We start from the raw sequence: 21,956 nt of genomic DNA, 5'->3' as shown, positions 1-21,956 counted from the left end.
TGTGTGTGTGTGTGTGTGTGTGTGTGTGTGTGTGTGTGTGTGTGTGTGTGTGTGTGTGTGTGTGTGTGTGTGTGTGTGTGTTTGTGTGCGCGCGCATGTGTGCGCGCAGTATGCTGAGAGGGTGTGAGACGGATGAAGAGACAGGGAGGAACAGTGGCAGAGAGAAAGAGAGAGTGGCGGAATGGAAAAGCAATCCCATTTGTTGTGTGTGGCAGTAATCCATATGTCCATGTTGGTATTGGGTATTTATCTGGCACAATAGGCCACAACCACATAAGGTCAAGACCGATAAGTGGCCATGTCCCCATTACATAACTTTACAGCCAAAAGTCCTATCAACAAACAAACACAGACTGATGCATACACATGCTACAATGTGTGTCGTAGCCTACACATGCCGTGAGTAACACATTAATTTATGGTGCTGTGTTATTTCTCCAATGGCTCATTGTTCCATTGGTCCTTCGACTTGCACATTACTAACCCTATCCCTAACCCTAACCCTAGACCAGGGGGGCAGTCAGACAGATATTTTGTGAAGCCACAAGGAAATCGGGATTTCCTGAAAGTTCATATAATGGCCAGTTGTGGCGCTGTCATTGGGCCCAAAAAAACCCATAGCCCCATAGAAGTCCATGTATTTGGGCCCAACTTCACCTAGACTGTATTACCTTAATAAACATGGTCATGAATACTTTTTGCTTCCAGTCACTAGTTTAAAGTCTCATTTCTAATGTCATAATATTATTTTTGGAGAATTATGGTCCCATTTATAAAATAAATTACCATAAAGTCGTGCATGTTCTGAGGGGCGTGGCTACCGTTACAGTCTATGATCGGGATTCCCCACCCACTCGAGTCAAAATGAAAACCAACTAAGAAGAAGGGGGGAAGTCCCGCCTCGTTGTCTGGGCCAGCCAATGGGCCAGCTGGGCCCAAACGGATCTAGAAAGATGGCGACTTACAATTCAAGGACTGACAGGCTTCATTTTACGTTCATGTTAGACCCGGGGAACGCTTTGTCCATATTTTTTACAGTCTATGCCCTAGACCTAACCTTAACCCTAGACCTAGCCACGGGTAAGTCTTAACCGGCCACAGGTTAGTCTTAACCGGCCACGGGTTAGTCTTAACCGGCCACGGGTTAGTCTTAACCGGCCACAGGTTAGTTTTTCTTTTTTTTTTTTTTAAGATATTTTTTGCGGCTTACGCCTTTTATTGATTTTTGAAGGGACAGACAGTAGGCTGACAGGAAACGGGAGAGAGATGGGGGGATGACATGCAGTAAAGGCCGTGTCGGGTCCGGGAGTCGAACCCGCGGCACACTGCGACTGGATTACCAGTCCGGTGCCCAGACCGTTACGCTACGGCCTGGGCCACAGGTTAGTTTTAACCGGCCACATATGTCGGACAAACAGGATGTGGGAGTTATGAGCAGTCCCCTTCATTTACTGCATGTACACGTGCACGCACACATTTTTGATCATGTGACTGTTATTAATTTCTCCATGTTGGTTCTCTGCACATGACCTCCTTTAATGGTCCGTGTGTATGCTGCTAACCCTAGGCTGACCTTTCACTGTATGGCCAAGAGAGTTCTGAGCTCTACCATATACAGGCTGCCTACAGTAATATCTTAATGACAGTGTGTGTAAATGGCAGATCAACAAGCCATCATGGCCCGTAGCACTTACCCCACCCCCTTAGATAGCATTTCTGTAGACGTAGATAGCATTTGATACAGACTTATAGCATGTTATGTAGACAGCACTATAATTGCATTGTATTTAGTCATAGCACATCATAGTACATAAGTATAGCATAGTAGTATAGATGTGTAGTTTATATGTATAGTTTCATCATATAGATATTCCACTGTTACTTTCTTAGCTTACGCATGTTTCATGATAAATGTTCTTATGTGATGTATTCCCATGCTTTTTTGTTCTTGCTTAATGTAAGTCGCTCTGGATTAAGAGCGTCTGCTAAATGCCTAAATTGTAAATTGTAAATTGTAAATTGTAAATTGTCTTGATGTGTATTGAGAACTTGAGGATTGCTTATTTTGGCATAAAACAACGTATAATAGTGGTTAATTGAGGTTAATTTAACTATACTGCCCTAGTACCTTTATACCTTTATTTATAGCCGTTGGGATTTTGGGGTAAACACATTTACCACAAGAACAGTTATAGTGTGATATATATCACTGATGCCGATAACCCATTTGACTGGCCAATTGAAACACTTTTAAACCTTTTTTCAGTTCAATTTTTACTGCACTTTGGCTTTGTATGGCAGACTAAATCACATGTTTTGTGTGTGTGCCTGTATGTGTCTGTCTGTAAACATGTTAGTGTACAGTATGTTCTACTGTGTAGTGAGTCAAGGTACATACGACACCTTTGCATACATGTACAGTTCATTGTACTGTACAGTTTGTTTGTGTAAATGGGTGTGTGTATGTTTCTTAAGGGTCTTAAGTACATTTCACTTGGAGTGGCAGTTGGATATATTTGAGCTGCACACACAGGACACACGGTCTTAGTCACACAGACATTTTCGGACGAAGGATTTGTGTCAGTGATCTCATTGAAGTTTGTTTAATCTTTGGAAGGGTAATCTGTGTGTTTATGCTTCTGGATGGTTTCTGTTTCAATGAGGTGCTGCCCTTCAGGAAATGTTTAATCCTGGCAATATTTATCTGCCAATGGTGTGTGATATGATATTTTATTTATTACTTGCGCTAGCAGAACACGCAAGTACTAGTTTCGCCCAGGACGATATTCGATGCGTATGCACTGTCCCAGCACTTTTGATGCGTATGCACCGTCCCAGCAAATGACGTAATGGCTACTTGTGCCTGATACTGCAGTGGTGCCAGATTACATACATGTATACATAGGAGCATTACCTTTAATCCTCCCGACACTAAAACATATATACGTCACCATCGAAAACTATTACACTCTGGCATTGGGTCCTTTAATCCACATCTTTATTACGTCATCATTGAGAGCTAGTTATACCAGTTACCCTGACGTCATATGCTGTGACGGTGCATACGCATCAAAAGTGCTGGGACGGTGCATACGCATCAAAAGTGGCGCAAAATAACCACAGTATACCGCTAATCAACTTACAAATTACATATACATAGAAGCATTTCCTTTAATGCACCCGACACTGATCGACATATACGTCACCATCGAAGGCATTGGGTCCTTTAATCCACATCTTTATTACGTCATCCTTGAGAGCTAGTTATACCAGTTATACCCTGACGTCATATGCTGGGACGGTGCATACGCATCAAAAGTGGCGCAAAGTAACCACAGTATACCGCTAATCAACTTACAAATTACATATACATATACAGGCATTTAGTATTAATATCACTATAGTCCAAGATTAAGTAAATTTAAAGCAACTGACAATTTAAAATAAATAATTCAATAATTATACTGTATACGTGATAACATATTTTATTTAAGTTTATATACCTTTTTTTTCATCGGATATCGATGATTTATTTTTCTTTGAGAAACTAAAAAGGGATCCAGAATAATTCTAAATCGATAAAACTGTGTTTCTTTTATAGATAGAAACTTGTACCATACTTCATAATACTACTTTTTTACATGCATAAAGTAGGTAGGTAGCAAATAGCTAAACCTAATAATTCAACATTTCAAACGTTCCTTCACAGAGAAGCTGAGATTTGACAGTTTGTAGCGGTCGACAGTACTTGCACGCTCTGCTTGCGCACTAGTAGGCCATTTATGGCCTACTAGTGTGCAACAAGCAAGTATGCACTCGACAGAGTGCAGTTCTAGTTTATTATATTTTTGATCATGAACATAGACCATTTTTCTGCTAGTGGATTTATTTAGATTTTGTTTGTCATCATTACCAAACTTACCTGAATAACTGAGTCATATTGGTTAAACAGCACTGAGTCATCAATCTATTGTCAGGGACTATTTTGTGTGTCAAGTGTGTGTCAAAAGTCATAATAAATAAGCTACAACATGCAAGAACTCTGGGATAAACCTTTAAGAAGAGCCGGGTTGAGAGGAAGATGGGGGAAAGCAGAGAGAGCGACGGAGGGATAATGAACGATTAAAAGAGGTTTGACTACAGTTGCTTGTACATTTGTGGTAATGATTTCCTAAGGGAAGCAGATTTAACCCTGGACCTCATATTTAACCTGACAGCTATTTAACCTGCAGCACGATGATGTTGCAGCTTGCAGGGGCATGTGGATGCGTTTGTGTCAGTATGTGCACGTGAAGTGAATAGTGTGTTCATACTGTATGTACATGGGTGCGTGCACTCACTGCACTGAGTGTGCGTGCATGCGTGCATGCGTGCGTGCGCCTGTGAGTGTGTGTGTGTGTGTGTGTGTGGAAGCTATATGCCTGCTTACAGTATGTGCGTGTGGACGTGCTTGCATGCATGCACACACATGCATGCGTACGTATGCCTGTGTGATAGCAAGGCGAGAGGGACACAGGGATTGAATATTAAATTTGTCAATGTTTAAGTAATGACGGCTCATTCCTTTTCTTTTCTGTAGAGGATTGTTTTCATTTCCAATGCCTGTCTATCTGCTTTTTGTAGCTACAGGAAGCAAGACGAAACTAATGCTGGCCCAGAACATGTTTGTGTTTTCATGGAGGTACTTCGTATTGGCTTTTTACTTGTCTTCATCATATCACACACCCTTGACTTAGTTTTAATAAGTCAATATCTCAGGAGAGAATAACCTTTTAAGATGGAATTATTTCAGACTAGCACAGTCCTTCCCTTTCAAGTTAAAACAAATCCTAGTAGAGAGATGTTTGGTCGAGGTTTCATTCTTTTTGTTGTTTTATTTCAAATATAACTGAAGCTTACAAACAAAGCAAATGGTACATGAGGGATTAAATAAAATACAAAATAACACAAATACATTGAAAAAAGAAAACATGGAGAAAAGAAAGACGATAAAAGAAAATTAGAAACATGAGTAAGTGATTTATGAACATGAATTGGGTTTGGGAGAGACTTGAGACTTTGGGAGAGATGAATGCAGTCCATACACACGAACATGTAACAGGTAATAGCCACTCTTTTTCTTATTTCTGTCAACATACTTTCAATTTCAGACAATAATTACAGCATGTAATTGTCCTGCTTTTAACCTCACTGAGCATTGTGAAGGTCAAGGTGCTGGTCATCGTCCAATAAGAATATTATCAGAACTTATGCAGGATCATCTTTAGGATGATCTTTACTGTACCTCATACCCCCACACACATGGACACATACTTACATGCGCACACTGTGTGTCATGCAAGGGCACGTAATATGTTATGTACACATGCACATACAGCCATAAATGCATGCAGGAATACTGTATTCACATGCACACACACAAACGCATGCGCACACACGCGCGCACACGCACACACACTCAGCCGACCCCCACCCTACTACTCACCTGGCATTGCTGAGGTCCGTCCCGACTCCGCCCCCAACTCCACCCCCTCCCCTGCTCTTTTCCAGGCCCAGCTTGGCGAAGATGCCAGCCAGCACCATGACGGCCACCACGCCGCAGATAATATAGACCAACAGGTGCGTGCGGTCTCGGTCCTGGTCAGCCTGGCCCTCGGTGATGGTGGCCACAGGCTTGCCGGTGTTGGCCCAGATGGGCGAGTCGTAGTTGGAGCAGATGTTCTGGTCGAGGCGCTGCGCGCGGAACTGGCAGCAGAAGCGGTAGAAGCACGTGCCACAGCAGTAGAGGAAGAGTCCGGCGTTGCAGTTGAACGACGGGTCCCACTGGCCCATCACGTCGTAGTAGCCCATGCAACGTGTCCCGGACGGCGGGGGGCTGTCCTCGTCGTCGCCGTCCCCCCCGCTGTTGGCCGTCGACAGACCCGTCTCCGCTGGCGGGGGAGTGTTTTCCCGGGCGGCGGGCTCCACCGCGACGTCGGAGCCCGACGTCGTGGTGGCGGTCTGGTTGGCCGGCTGGTCGAACTCGGCCGTCACCGAGTAGGGCGGCCATGAAGACTGAGTGTCGCTGTCCTGGACCGGCGTCTCGGTGGCTGAGAGGTCCTGGGCGAGGGCAGGCCGCATGGAGGGGACGATGGAGGAGAAGAGGACGAAGAGGAAGAGGTTGGAGGAGGAGAGGGGGCTGGTGACCACCGGGATGCTTGGAGACCCCATCAGCCCCGGGTGGTACCTGCAGGCTGAGAGTTGGGCGTTAGAGCGCAGGTTGAGGGCCATGGGAGATGGAAGGCTAAACACAGAACAGAAAATACGATAAAAACATCTACACTATATTTGTATGACAATACTGTATACTGTATTCATTTTATGTTTACATTTATGCTGATTATATCGTTTTGTCAATATTCGGGCAAGTGGCAGCAGACATTGTACTGTAACCCATGTGCATCATCATAAAAGATAATTTATAAAATGTTTAAAAAAAAACCTGGGCTAAAGCTCAACTACGTGTCGCAGTAAGGACGGCCACGGTTGAGGTGAGTTGTATTGTGTGGCGAATTATGGTAATATAATGCATGGTGAGCTTTAATTGGTCCCTACCGAAGAAATGTGGTAATATAGCTTATCGTATTTTACTCTTTACTTTACTTTTTTTTGGCCCTGCATAGTGAGAAATGGCAACAGAACAGAACAGAACAGAACAGACACACACGAATATAAATGCACCTTTTGATCTCTCTGAGATGTGCAATGAGTTCAAAACCTTCTCAGTTGTTGTTCCCCAGAATGTTCATGGGTTCAGCTCCCCTCTAGAAATATCCACAAACTTTACTCAGCAGCATTCTTCCTCCTGATTCCCCCATCCGTTTCATTCTGATCCTCATGTGTTTTCCATCCTCCGACCGGACACAAGCAATCGCAAAAACAGTTTGTAGCCCGTCCGTTATCCCTGTTACTTCTTCTCTGTGTTTGTATGCCTGTAAGGTGCGCGTTTTGTTACCTCGTGTCGGTCTGTCAAGTTTTGGCAGGTATGAGCGCAGAGGGGTCCAGGTTCGCTATAATCCCACAGGGGTGCTCGCTCGCATTGCCAAGTCGCCTCAGAGTCTATGCTTGTATGTGTGTGTGTGTGTGTGTGTGTGAGAGAGAGAGAGAGAGAGAGAGAGAGAGAGAGAGAGAATGAGGTAGAATGGGTATGTGTGTGAGTGCTGTGGAATAGTTCAAATGAGATATACAGTACCCCCCCCCCTCTCTAGTACTCCTCCTATCTGCTACTCTCCACCCCTGCCCTAGTATGTGTTGAGAGAGAGAGAGCGCTGTGCGTGTGTGTGTGTGTGTGTGTGTGTGTGTGTGTGTGTGTGTGTGTGTGTGTGTGTGTGTGTGTGTGTGTGTGTGTGTGTGTGTGTGTGTGTGTGTGTGTGTGTGTGTGTGTGTGTGTGTGTGTGTGCTCGTGTGTGCGTGCGTGCGTGCGTGCATGCATGTGTCCGCCTGTCTGAGGGGAGGGGGTTGTTCATATCCAGCTGCATCTCACATCATCCCCACAGGGAATGGAAGACTGTAGGGATGGATGGAGGAAGGGGGAAATCAACAGAAACATTCTGTCAAATAGTTTTATTTTGTTTTTCTTTTCTTCTTTATTTTTTTACTACATGTCTCTGCATACAGTATGTCACTCCATCTTCTTCCCCCTCATAATTCTCTCTTGCTCTGTCTGTTTCAACTCTGGAATTGTAAAATCAGGCTTTAACTCTACATAATTTTGATTTAGGACAGCTCTCTCTCTCTCGCTCTCGTGCTCTCGTGCTCTCGTGCTCTCTCTCTCTCTCTCTCTCTCTCTCTCTCTCTCTCTCTCTCTCTCAATTCAATTCAATTCAATTCAATTCAATTCAATTCAATTTAATTCAATTCAATTCAAAGGAGCTTTATTGGCATGAGAAAACATACGTTTACATTGCCAAAGTGGAGCAAAACAATCAAGATAAAACAATGTATGTACAAATAAATATTGAATATAAATAGGAATAAAATAAAGGTGTAGACTACTATCTATCTTGTGAAACTATAAAAAGATTTTGTCTGTCAGATAGTTATACATCCATATGCGAGACATTATACTTTTGAAAGTTGACAGCAGTATATTTCAATGTTTTTGCATTCACTTAGTAGTAAAAAAACACTTGCGACAAGTAACAGAGATGTATTCAAATGTAATTGAATTAAAGTTAGTTGCTCTGTTTATATAACAGTATTTCTATGTACCGAGGTCATTTGCTGTAAAACTGTGTATAGGGTATAAACAGTGTACACACACAATGATTTGTATTCCATAAACAGTGTACACACAATGATTTGTATTCTTTAAGGTGGTTGTGTTCCATTTGCTGCTGTGTTTGCACATTGTTGTACTTCACCCAACAGAGTTTTTGTCATATAGTCATGTTTTTAAACTCTCCTTGGGTGATTGTAATCCGTGGGAAGTATTTGTCTCTGATGTCTTGGTACAGTGGACAGTATATATATGTCTCTGATGTCTTGGTACAGTGGACAGTATATATATGTCTCTGATGTCTTGGTACAGTGGACAGTATATATATATGTCTCTGATGTCTTGGTACAGTGGACAGTATATATATATGTCTCTGATGTCTTGGTACAGTGGACAGTACATATATATGTCTCTGATGTCTTGGTACAGTGGACAGTATATATATGTGTCTCTGATGTCTTGGTACAGTGGGCAGACGGTTAGGAAGTGTAGCTCAGTCTCTACGTCGTTTTGTGTACCGTGGGTGCATGGGTGGGTCTGTCTTCTCTTGGGATCCAGGTCTGCCTATGTTGGCCTTTCTCAATCGCAAGACTGTGTTCACTGAGTCTATATCGAATTAACGTTTTTCTTAGTTTTGGATCAGTTACAGTGCTCACATATTCTGCTACTGTCTCTCTCTCTCTCTCTCTCTCTCTCTCTCTCTCTCTCTCTCATGTTTGCTCTACTGTCTCTCTCTCCTCAGTCTGTTGCTCATGCCAAAGGCGTGGAAAAGCAAATCTGTGGTGCAAAATGCTGCATGTCTGTGTAAGGATGTCATGTGTGTGACGTGTGTGTGTGTGTGTGTGTGTGTGTGTGTGTGTGTGTGTGTGTGTGTGTGTGTGTGTGTGTGCATGCGTGCGTGTTTGTGTGCACATTAATCATAAAGACTTAGGTGTAGGGGTCCAACTGCAGTCCTCCCTTTCTCCATTTGCTTTGTCCAAATCCCAGCCTGTTTGGAGACCCTCCGATACACTCAGCCAACAGCAGGACGAGAGCTGGCAAACATATACACATGCATACGTGCATACACACACACACACACACACACACACACACACATGCACACGCACACACATGACCACGCGTACATACACGCACAGACACGAACACAAACGGATTGCCATGGGCAATTATAACTGCTTTTCTCCAAGTATACTACAAGAAGAAGATGTGAGATTTTTAATGGAATCATAAGCAAGATTGACAAGGGCTTTTATTTTCTATTCAGTTAATCGTCTCTCACTAAATCCCCCCTTTATGTTGCACTCAGTCTATAGCAACGCAGTCAGTGTTTCTTCATATTCAGTTGATTCTTTTTTTGTTATCAAATGTTTTTTATTTTAAGACAAAAATCACAATAAGACACGTTAACAACATGAATGACTTAAAGAAAACAAAGCACATATAAAACAACACATAACAGCAAAAGCAAGGAACACAAAAACAAACAATCCCACCCACCCCTCCCCCCCCCCCCCCCCCCCCGAGACCAAAGATGCCACAAAATGTCATTACTCCTACTACTGTGCAATGGAAACAAAAAAATAAAAAATAATGATAATAATAATAATAATGATTAAACCATGCCCTTAGCCAAATCTGAAATACCAGACCAAATCTCAATGTTTTCCTCTTTTGCACCATGCAATCTTGCTGTAGACATCTCTAGATAAATGATATCTAGAAAGGTCAAAGCCCATTGGCGAAATGACAATGTATGAGGCGGTTTCCAGTGCGAAGCAACCATCTTCTTTGCGGCCGTTACGCCAGCAAAGAAGACACGAATACAGGTGTTATTTAATGGCAACTGGGATACATCATTTAATAAGAATAGAGATGGGGAGGGTGTGATGTTGACTTGTAGAATAGTCGAAAGGTTAGTAGCAACCAAATTCCAAAATGTGAGGACACTCGGACACTCCCACACCATATGAAAGAATGTACCTATGGTGTTTGAAGTGCCGAAAGTGCAGTTGTGATTATTTAAAATCCGCATAGCACACAATCTACGGGGGGTTAAGTATGTCCTATGAACAAAATTTAAATGAATTTGTTGATGATCAGGATTCCTAGAAGACAGGACAACATTAGACCACACTGTATCCCAGCTCCAATCTGGATCTAGATTTGGTATGTCATTCCTCCATACAGTATCGACAAGCAAGGTCCCATAACTAGATTCTAATAAATAATCATACAATACGGAAACTATTCAGTTGATTCTTGTGGCATCACACATATTGGACAGTAAGATACTCGTACGATGGCTTCGCTTTCCGATAATAACACAACTTTCAAACTCTGTTATTTCCAACTATTTTCACCAGGCGGAATGAACTGTGATTGGTCTACTTTTGAGGGGACATACAGACATATAAGCCGGGCCCCTTCCTCATTAAAACACTGGAAAATGTCCATGGAATCACGTCGAGACATTGTCCAATATTGGCCTTTCACACATTGCATGCAAGAGGATAATGTCCGTTCCAGAGGGGAGCTCCACCCGTCGACAATAAGAGCGTCATCAACACTTCCACGTGCTGGATGTAAATTCATTGGACAAGCACCACGTCCATTCACACGTATAGCGGTTAGAGCCAAATCGGACAGTACCTTGACTTAACTCAAGGGTCCTGCCAGTCTGTGGCATGTCCGATCCTACTGAGCCGGAATGTTGCGTTCAACTTCATACAGTGCGTACAGCCCCTCCGTTTAAAGTCTGGAAAGCATCCATAATACAGTTCATGTCTGCAAAACGTGTTCTAGACGGGTTGGCTTATGTGTGAGAGGGGGAAACTAGCACTAAGCACAGTAGGGGAATGAGAAGAAAGGGGCAGATATAGGGCAGTGAGATGGGGACAAAAGGGAGAAGGGGGCTAAGAAAGTACAAGCAACAGCTGACTACTGACGTCAGATAGAAAGGGAGAGAGGGTCAGAGAAAGGACGTGAGATAGAATAGGAAGAAGGAGACATGCTGTACTGGGAAAGACCGATTATATTTATTCATTAATAAAACCAATCAGAACCAATCAGAATTCCGGCTGCTATCACCTTTTAAGAAACAGCATGCGCCCGGCCGTAGGCGCATTCCTTCGTGGCGGAGATCAGAAGACTCACAGAACGCTTTTCTAGTGACACATACTCCTGCATTAAGTGTGTGAGCTTAAAATCTAGCAGCCCTATGTGATGTAATTAACAAAGGTTTTCTGCTTACCAAAACATCACATGATGGAATCACATATGTTCACGTACTGCTGCCATCATAATCATCTTGGAAAAATGTCTCCTCATGCCCTGTGACATATCTTGACTGTTGATCATTTGAATGATGGTCATTAGGTTATTTGTTTAAAACTGCATATGAAAGCATGAGCCAATGGGAACATGCTTTCATATGCTGTTTTCTCTCTCTCTCTCCACTATATAAAATATTTGGGGCAAATGTCCCCACGTCACTTGTGCCATGAACAATGCAGGAATACACAATTAGACACCATTGCCCTGTCACAACATCTCACAAATCCTGCAGCTGTGTTTGCACATTGTTGTACTTTACCCAGCAGATATGAAAGGTGTTTGTCATTTGTTTTGTCATGTGATTGTAATCTGTGGGAAGTACTGTATGTGTATTTGATGTCTTTGTACAGTGGGCAAGTGGTTAGGAAGTGTAGCTCAGTTTCTACCTCAAATAATATTTAATTCACCAAATTTACAACTGCACTTTACAGTGGCACTAGGCACTGAGGCGACAAAATCAGTTTGGGAGAGGCATATGACGGGTAGGGATGGAGATGGATGGGGTGTTCAGATTAGAATGATAGATTAAAATCTGGAGCAGAGGGCAGGAAAGAAGCCCAACTAACTGAGAGACAGGGATCTCGATGTTAGTATTCCAGTGTGTGGCTTTGACACATATGGGTATATTGTCCTTAGGCTATATGCATGCGTTGTGCATGTGATCTGATTGAAGCAAAGAGTGCTCTACGTATACGGCTCTGCGTCCTCCCTGCGGGGAACAGCAGTGACAACACACAGAAATATGTGTGGTGAGGAATAATCCCACGGACCACGGTATTAATGTTGTGCCTGAACTAGATTCACTAAAACGCCTGCTGGTATTCCCCCCCCCAAATAATATTCAACACGTTGAATATTTAATATTTTACTTTGTATCAGATGATGTTAGATTTTTTGTCTTAGAATATTCATCATTTGGCTCCAAGTGTGACTATATACTGCTGCACTGTTATTCTTCTGTGTTAATTTTTGCATTTTGCCGTCTCTCCACTTTCCTCTCCACTTCTCAGTCCTGTCCGTTCACTTTCACCACCTAATTGCATCTCAGAATCAATTAAGAAAGTGGTTCTGCAAGAGGTAGGAACGATTGATTCTTGAATGGCGGTTTGGTGCGTGTCTTGATGTGGATCAGTCTTATTTGAGGGTGTTAATTATTTATGATTGAATCGTGTATGATTATATCACTCATTCTTGAGATGAGGGACAAAAGTGGAAAAAACATGTCCCACACATAAGAGCCTTATTATTGTTAAAAATTAATTAATTTAATAAAAATAAAAGCACTTGCAAAGTTAAATGTAATACAGTTGTGTATTATTATGCCATTAATTTCATTATAATTGTTTTCATATGCCATCTGAATTAGTTAAAAGTAGGCACTGTACCCAAAAACGCCTGTATTTAGCCTGTCCCCAGCAAGTGGTCATAATTTCAAACTGCTAAAAAAGTGTCTAATACTGTCACAATCACATAAATATACATACTAAATTTAAGTAGATTGTCAACAACATAGCAAACAATATACACAATAATTTTAATTTATATTTCCCATTAGATATCTCATATCAAATGTGTGTCCCACGTCTCCCGTCAACTCCGTCAGGTTTTTTAAAAGTCTTAAATTAATCAGAAAATATTGTCGACAGATTTAGCCTGAAGACTCCTTTTCCAAGTCCCGTTTGTATTTGTTGCAACAGTGGAGCACCTGGTCTGACAAGCATTCAATTGTTTGATATTTTAAACAAACAATGTTGATATCAGGGTGGTCACAGCTTTTACATGTCAACTCCGTCAGGACATTATTATGATCTTTGTTAAGAATTCCAAAATAATGTTTATTATAAAAGTTTAGGGTTAGGTTTAGCTAACAAATGAAGCAAAAACAAAATGGCTACATTGTACTACAGAGGGTTAAGATGAAAACAAATGACATTTTGTCAACTCCGTCAGACGTCAACTCCGTCAGGTTTTGTGTCTGACGGAGTTGACATGTATCTGACGGAGTTGACAAAAGTGTTCCTAAAACAATAAAATTATAGTTTTTGAATAATGGGACGTATTCTAATTTCGCACACAGTTAGAGCATGCCTTAAGGAACATTTTTGGCTATAGGGCCATCACAGATTTGTCTCGTGGTGACCATGGCAGCCATTTTCCAAAATTGCCGCCACCTGATGTTATTTTACAATAACTCAAGTTCTACACCACCTAGGATCTTGATTCTGGTGACTAAGACTACATTTTCAAGGATGAGGGATACAGTGGTACAATTTAGATTTCCCCTGTGACCATGGCAGCCATATTTCAAAATGGCCGCCACCTGCTGTTATTTTACAATAACTCAAGTTCTACACCATCTAGGATCTTGATTCTGGTGACTAATCATACATTTTCAAGGATGTGGGATACATTGGTACTATTTAGATTTGTCCTGTGACTATGGCAGCCATTGTTTTTCAAAATGGCCTCCACCTGTTGTTATTTTACAATAACTCAAGTTTTAGACCACCTAGGATCTTGATTCTGGCGACTAATAATACATTTTAAAAGATGAGGAATACAGTGGTACTATTTAGATTTGTCCTGTGACCATGGCAGCCATTGTTTTTCAAAATGACCACCAACCTGCTGTTATTTTACCAATAACTCAAGTTTTAGACTACCAAGGATCTTGATTCTGGTGACTAATCATTACATTTTCAAGGATGAACTTTCTCTGGGAGGGGTCAGGGCTTATTTCAGGTGCAGGTTGAGTTGCTACTGACAGGACATTAAAAGGAGGTGGGCTTTCTGGCCTTTGACTTGTCCCTTTCAGGTACAGATGCACAGTTTGACTTCACTGGCCACTGCAGTGTGGCGTTGATCTTGGTGGCCTCCTGCCAGTGTTTCTCCATCCTTCTCATGACCTCTATGTTCTGGGGCTCTGTTATAGTCAACTTACATTGTCTTGGCTGGAGATTGCTTTCCTGCAGGGTCCAGCCCAGTCTTGTGCAGATGGCTGCTGGCCCACCTGGAGGCCCCAACCTCACTTGTTCGGTTGGTGTGATTAGGTGGGGTGGTCTTCCCCAATCAGGATGAAGGGTTTAACCCTTTCAAACGGCAGTCTGGCCAAGTGTCTGTATTTAGTTGTGAGGCTAGATACAGGATACGATTTCTCACCCAGCCCCAGGTGACTTGAGGTGAAGGCTCCTTTGATTTGGTAACATTGCTTTGGTTGACATGCTGGGGACACAGTACGACACTGATGCCTTCAGTGTCTGCACATCCTGCCTGAGCCACATCTAAGTTCTGTGTCTCCCTCTGGGCCTAGGGTAGACACTTGCTATTTTCCGTAACACTAATTGGTGGGGCTGTCCAAACTTGTTGTTTAGTTGTCAATCGGGTCTCTGTTGGTGAAGTCGGGTCTAGGTGGTCTAGAAGATGAGTTAGTCAGGGGATATTAATACAATCTGGTAATACATTCCTTATCAAGAATTTTCTTCACCAATGTGTTTGGAAGGGTGTGTACTAACATATCCCACATTGCTTTATATTCAACCACCCTAGGGGAACTTTTGACAGCTGCTGAAAGTTGGGGTACCATCAACAACCTATATAAGGCAAAATGTTCATGTCAAACTAGGGAGTTTTCATGATTCTGAATGCATTCCAAGCATTAGCTATGCACGAAAAACCCACCTTGGGCTGAAAACGGCCATAGCCGTCATCACAAAATGAGGTCAGCACATTTGGGCAAGTGGATATATGGCCGAATTTAGCCCAAGGGGTTTGACCCCTAGTTTGGCCATAGACTCCCTAGTTTGGCCATAGCCACTTGGTATGGTACCCAACTTTCAGCAGCTGTCAAAAATGTTCAATAGAAACCAATGTGGGATATGTTAGTAGACACCTTTACAAACACATTGGTGAAAGACTTCTTGGTAAGAAATGTATTCACAGATTTAACATTATTCTGATAATATTCCCTGACTAAATTGGTAAAATAATAGCAGGTCCACCATTTTTGAAAATGGCTGCCATTGTCACAGGATAAATCTAAATAGTACAACTGTATTCCTCCTCCTTGAAAATGTAGGATTAGTCACCAGAATCAAGATCCTAGGTGGTGTAGAACTTGAGTTATTGGGAAATAACAGAAAGTTGGCGGCCATTTTGAAAAATGTCTACCATGGTCACAGGACAAATCTAAATAGTACCAATGTATCCCACATCCTTGAAAATGTATGATTAGTCACCAGAATCAAGATCCTAGGTGGTGTAGAACTTGAGTTATTGTAAAATAACAGCAGGTGGCGGCCATTTTGAAAATGCCTGCCATGGTCACAGGGCCAATATAAATAGTACCACTGTATTCCTCATCCTTGAAAATGTGGGATTAGTCACCAGAATCAAGATCCTAGGTGGTCTAGAACCTAAATCAGTTAAACTTGTCAACTCCGTCAGATGTTCGTCAACTCCGTCAGACGTTCGTCCCGTGATGTTTTTGTTAATTTCCAAAGAAATAGAAAATTCGATGTTAAATCTTTTGTGCTTATGTATTGAAACACCAACTGAAATGATACGTAATGATGTTTTTTTCTTTTTTTTACATGGTTTTCATGTTATAATATTGAAAATAAAGGTTGAAATGACGGATTTGAGAAATTGGATATTTCATAATAGTGTGATATTGGAACAAAACAATATTAAAATAATTGTATTACTTAACTTGATTACTGAAAGCCACTATAAGATAACTGAGGACTTTATATTATTGTTGAAATTATCAAATTCAATTAAAAGGGATTTTAGTGTGTCTGACGGAGTTGACAAGAATCAGGTATTAAGTGCATAAATGTCCCATTTTAGAAAGAAATGTTATGCGAAAAACCTGTTCCTTCTCAAGATTGGTAGTTGAGACCTGTGTCTACAAATACATCTATTTGATTTGAATGTATCTTAAAAAAAAAAAAAATCTAGTTTGAAAAAAGTTTTGTCCCTTATCTCAAGAATGGGTGATATATTACTCACGTGACTGTCGTCATTTTATGACCACAGGGCTCTTCTTGGGATAGGAGTGTGAAGGATGTTGGAGGAGAGGTAATGAGAGGAGGAGTGAAGGGGGTGTTGGTGAGAGGTAATGAGAGGAGGAGTGAAGAGAAATAAGTGGAGGAGAAGATGTGAGAACAAGGGATAATTAGAGAAGAACTCCCATCGGTAATATACAGTCTCCTTTAACCCATTCTGACCTGAGATCAGATTATAAAAATGTCATCTACATCCTCGTAGCGCTCCACTCGGTGGCGCGCTACGAGCTTGTAGATCTGCTATTTTTCAATAGCTAAAGCATAACATAATGCTAACACAAAAAGGGGTTCCCGCCCAAAATGGGTTTTAACTACTATACTGCGAATTGACTACTAGTATAATTTGAATGCTATCTTTATGTGTGATTGTCTGTACATGCTCTACAGTATGCATACTTGAATGTATGCAAGCGTGGGCGTACAGCATGCATGTGTATGGAATAGTGAGCTAGTTCTCCACTAAAAGCATTGGTGCACCAGCAGGGCATGATCAGAGACTATGCCCTAATGAGGGGATCCAGGCAAGGCTTTGATGCTGCTCCCCTCTGGGGGTCCTGGGAAATCAGTGTAGGGGAGGAGGGGGAGTGACCTTTGACCTCAATGTTGAGGAGAAAAACTCCTATGCTGAGATTTCTCATGACTAGCAACATTACAAATAAATAAAGGCATTACCTGTTTACCTTTAAAAGGGGGTCACTGATGCACTGTACTTGTTGATGGCATACTTTACCACATCATTTGGATATTACATTTCTCTTCTCTTCTCCTCTTTACTTTACACATTACTAGAGTCTACTCGACTCTTCTATTTCATTTCGCATTCTTGTTTACTGGTATGCTAACCAGAAAATGCAGGTAAAATGGGGGAGCACATTATCCACCCCTTTTCGGGTGGGTAATGGTGTCAGGCAGGGGGGGATTTTATCCCCAGCCCTATTCAATTTATATATGGACGGCCTGTCAATGCAGCTGAGGGGGTGCAGAACAGGATGTATGATTGGTGATAATTAATCATTTTATGTACGCGGATGACCTTGCGAGTCATGGAAGAGCATGGTACTTATATACAACTAAAGAAGATGTGGAACTTAAGTTTCCTGCCTGGTCTGTCTGGTCAAATTATGGGTGTGTCCAAGATTACAAAATATCTTTCTCTGTCATTGCCCACGTGTGCATTGAAGTCCCCCAGTAAGACTATGGAATCCCCCACAGGTGCCCCATTCAGGACCCCATGTAGGGTATCCATGAAGGCCGGATACTCTGTACTCGGTTGTTCGGTGCGTACGCACAAACAACAGTCGGAGTATTCCCCCTCCAACCCTAAGGGAAGCGACCCTCTTGTCCACCAACTCCAGAAAAGAACAAGGTTTACCCCTTGTCCAAGAGTTTGGTTCCAGAATCCTTACTGTGTGTGGAGGTGAGCCCCACCAAGCCAGCCTCCCACACCAGGTCTGGTTCTTTCCCCACCAGTGTAGTGACGTTACACGTCCCCAAAGTCAGCCTCTGCTGCCCGGGTCTGGTCCGTCCAAACACTCCAGTGTCACTGCCACCCGTCTGGCAGCGCACCCGACCCCACTGCTTCCTGGTGCATAGCAGGATAGTGTAATTAGTCCTGTCCATCTGTCTGTCTGTTGGCAAAATAACTCTGGAACAAATGGCTGGATTCTCATGAAACTTGATGGGATCGATCAGTATCCTGCCCCGAAGGGATGATTAACATTTGGCTTCCAAAAGGTCAAGGTCAGACACACGGTTAAGGTCACGGTTACATCACCATATATCAGGAACTGAAAAACATTGAACAAGAGATGACGGTGTGGGCAGTGTTTGCACCTGCAGTGATTTCTGTTCTGAAATTAAGATACCTCTGTGAGTAGAGTAGTGAGTAGTGAGTGTGTGTGTGTGTGTGTGTGTGTGTGTGTGTGTGTGTGTGTGTGTGTGTGTGTGTGTGTGTGTGTGTGTGTGTGTGTGTGTGTGTGTGTGTGTGTGTGTGTGTGTGTGTGTGTGTGTGTGTGTGTGTGTGTGTGTGTGTGTGTGTGCGTGCGCGCGCGTGTGTGTGTGCCTGCCTGCCTGCCTGCGTGCGTGCGACGTGCGTGCGTGCGTGCGTGCGTGCGTGCGTGCGTGCGTGCGTGCGTGCGAGAGAGAGTGGGAACGTGTGCGTGTGAAGGGAAGTGGGGGGGGTCACAGTATTTGGAAGAGGTCATCTCCTGGGGGACAGCAGTCCTCTGTCTAGTCTGACCCACTCTACAAACAGGACGTTGATTGATTCCCATCGCCAGTCCATCAAACACTGGACACTGGACTGGCTGTTTTGTCACCCAGACATAATGATGGGACGTCTATTTGTGTTTGTATAGGTCTGTGTTTTCATGTGGGGTATAGTTCCTATCATAATGTATAGGTCTGTGTTTTCATGTGCAGTATAGTTCCTATCATAATGTATAGGTCTGTGTTTTCATGTGCGGTATAGTTCCTATCATAATGTATAGGTCTGTGTTTTCATGTGCAGTATAGTTCCTATCATAATGTATAGGTCTGTGTTTTCATGTGCAGTATAGTTCCTATCATAATGTATAGGTCTGTGTTTTCATGTGCAGTATAGTTCCTATCATAATGTATAGGTCTGTGTTTTCATGTGCAGTATAGTTCCTATCATAATGTATAGGCCTGTGTTTTCATGTGCAGTATAGTTCCTATCATAATGTATAGGTCTGTGTTTTCATGTGCAGTATAGTTCCTATCATAATGTATAGGTCTGTGTTTTCATGTGCAGTATAGTTCCTATCATAATGTATAGGTCTGTGTTTTCATGTGCAGTATAGTTCCTATCATAATGTATAGGTCTGTGTTTTCATGTGCAGTATAGTTCCTATCATAATGTATAGGTCTGTGTTTTCATGTGCAGTATAGTTCCTATCATAATGTATAGGCCTGTGTTTTCATGTGCAGTATAGTTCCTATCATAATGTATAGGTCTGTGTTTTCATGTGCAGTATAGTTCCTATCATAATGTATAGGTCTGTGTTTTCATGTGCAGTATAGTTCCTATCATAATGTATAGGTCTGTGTTTTCATGTGCAGTATAGTTCCTATCATAATGTATAGGTCTGTGTTTTCATGTGCAGTATAGTTCCTATAATAATGTATAGGTCTGTGTTTTCATGTGCAGTATAGTTCCTATCATAATGTATAGGTCTGTGTTCTCATGTGCTTTAGGTTCCTATCATAATTCATATCTTATTTCAAAACCAGCGTAGGAAGTAGGAAGTGTCATACAGTAGGAAGTGTCATACATTACCGTGCAAAGGTGTTCAAGTCCTCTCAATAGGTGACAGGATTGTCTGGATTGATATTTACACAATACACATATATTATTCCAGTATACCATAATTATGCTATGATTTTGAAATCCAAAATTATGTTGTCAGCAGCTTTTAAAGAAAAATGTATATTCAATCCCTACACATTCGTTATTTGTACACTATAGGGAGTCATTTTTCTCCCCCGTTCTTGGCAGATTTGCAATCCAGGTTGTTCAGGTTGGTTGGACTTTTTCTGTCCAACAATTTCCAAACAGTTCGAGTTCAGATCTCCTTATTAGTCCTGCAACAAACAGTCAAAAAGTGCTTTAGTTTTCGAGATACCCCTCCCGGAGTTAGGACCAAACACAACATAGTTTTTCCTCATCTCTAAGGCCTCCCATACATGAAATGGATTCTTGTATAAAAAAATATAAAAAGTGGTGAAATTGTTATTTAAAGTTATACACCTCAAACTAAAAATACAGCCTGTCCGTCTGGTGGTTGAGGCACTTAAAGGCATGTAGATTCACAATGGAAGCTCTGAGAGGTTCAAAACTTGGCATACTTGAAGCCAGAACATACCTCTACATTCTAGAAAAGACTGAATGTCAATATCTGAATGTCAATATGAGATATAGTCATTTTAACACATACTTACAGTAGGCGGAATTGTACATCTATGTAGATGTCTTCTCTACTTTGTAGTGACTCTGGAATGGATTGTCATAGCAACACATATGATGGCTTGTAGGAAAGGTGAGGTTCTACTGAATCCAGCAATACCAATTGTGTAATTGTAGCTTGCATAATCGTGGAGTTATGGCACAAAACATATATGGTGTCCCAAACGGGGGGAAATAAAACTAATGAAATCTACAGTATCACATTAGTTTTATTTTTACTTCACTTATCAAGGGTGGGAAAACATAAACAAATCACTTGAGTAGAAGTCCCTAAAATGTATGAAATGTCTCAAACTTGAGAAATGAGAAATTGTGAACAAATAGATGCCGCTTCAATAGAGAAATATGCAAGCCTAGATTGGAACTACTAACTATTATTATGTTGCAGCACATGACCTGGATGTTCCCTCATCAAGCTCAAATCTCAATATTATCCTCATAAATATAAATAATCAAGTTATTAATTTCTGTTATTTGAGTTATTTGGTTACAGTCAATTTATACTACAGTATTTGGCTCCACCTATGTGCATCTTATGTGATCTTATAATGTGAAGTGTATCGGAAATCAGGGCCGATCATGACATTTTTAAATGATCAGATCAGGAGCACAAAAATGTGATTGGGACATCCCTAGTATCAATATGATAGCCATATCATGATATTAGACTGTATATTGTCCGTGATTTGGGATATTGTACTATTGTGATATTGGAGGAGTTGCATAAAAATATAATTTTCAGATGGGGAAAAATCGGTATCGGCAGATACTCAAAATTAAAATGATCTTACTAAATGTTGCTCAACAGAGAGATGATGATGTTCATAACACCGTGGCTCTATATACAGACAATATGCTGCAGTAATGAGCAAGTTGCAAATGTTGAGTGAGAGCATGCCTGCACCAGTCTCATCAAGAAGACTGAATAGGGTTGATACAACATTGTTTAACATACAAAGATATTTTTCATTTGTGTGAAGGCCAGTACAAGACCAGAACATCTGACAGCCATTATGGCTGGTACTGGTATGTGCACCAGAGACTTATGGTCCTTCATGCAGCATCAGAAAGGTTGATGAAGTTGTACATCATCTGCTCCTCTCGTACCCAGATCTCTTTGTGTATGATGACAAATATACAATAATACTGGTAATATGCCGAGGCGGCAGTGCCTCAGGGATAGATTGGCCAATAGAGCGGCTGGATGGAGAACCGTGAGGTTCGCAAGACAAATTTCAGTGTGAACTAACAATATACCGTTAGTACTATATCATACCATATTCTCAGTTCGATCCAGGGCTCCCCCAGAGTT

At 41.7% G+C, this 21,956-nt stretch overlaps 1 protein-coding gene across 1 annotated transcript in view; it reads right to left on the bottom strand.

Moving 5' to 3' along the window:
• Positions 1–21,956, bottom strand: part of shisa8b (shisa family member 8b) — a gene marked incomplete at its 5' end in the record, with an annotated part of 59,536 nt that overhangs the window by 19,007 nt on the left and 18,573 nt on the right. Inside the window, one exon of the mRNA XM_083787596.1 lies at positions 5,486–6,283. Within this exon, the coding sequence (XP_083643722.1) occupies positions 5,486–6,283 (798 nt within the window). The remainder of the gene's footprint in view (positions 1–5,485; positions 6,284–21,956) is intronic.

The sequence above is a fragment of the Protomyctophum parallelum genome (genome assembly GCF_964188405.1).
Source record: "Protomyctophum parallelum genome assembly, chromosome: 17".
Taxonomy (NCBI): Eukaryota; Metazoa; Chordata; class Actinopteri; order Myctophiformes; family Myctophidae; genus Protomyctophum; species Protomyctophum parallelum.
The sequence above is the reverse complement of the archived record's forward strand: the minus strand, read 5'-3'. Positions and strand labels throughout refer to the sequence as shown.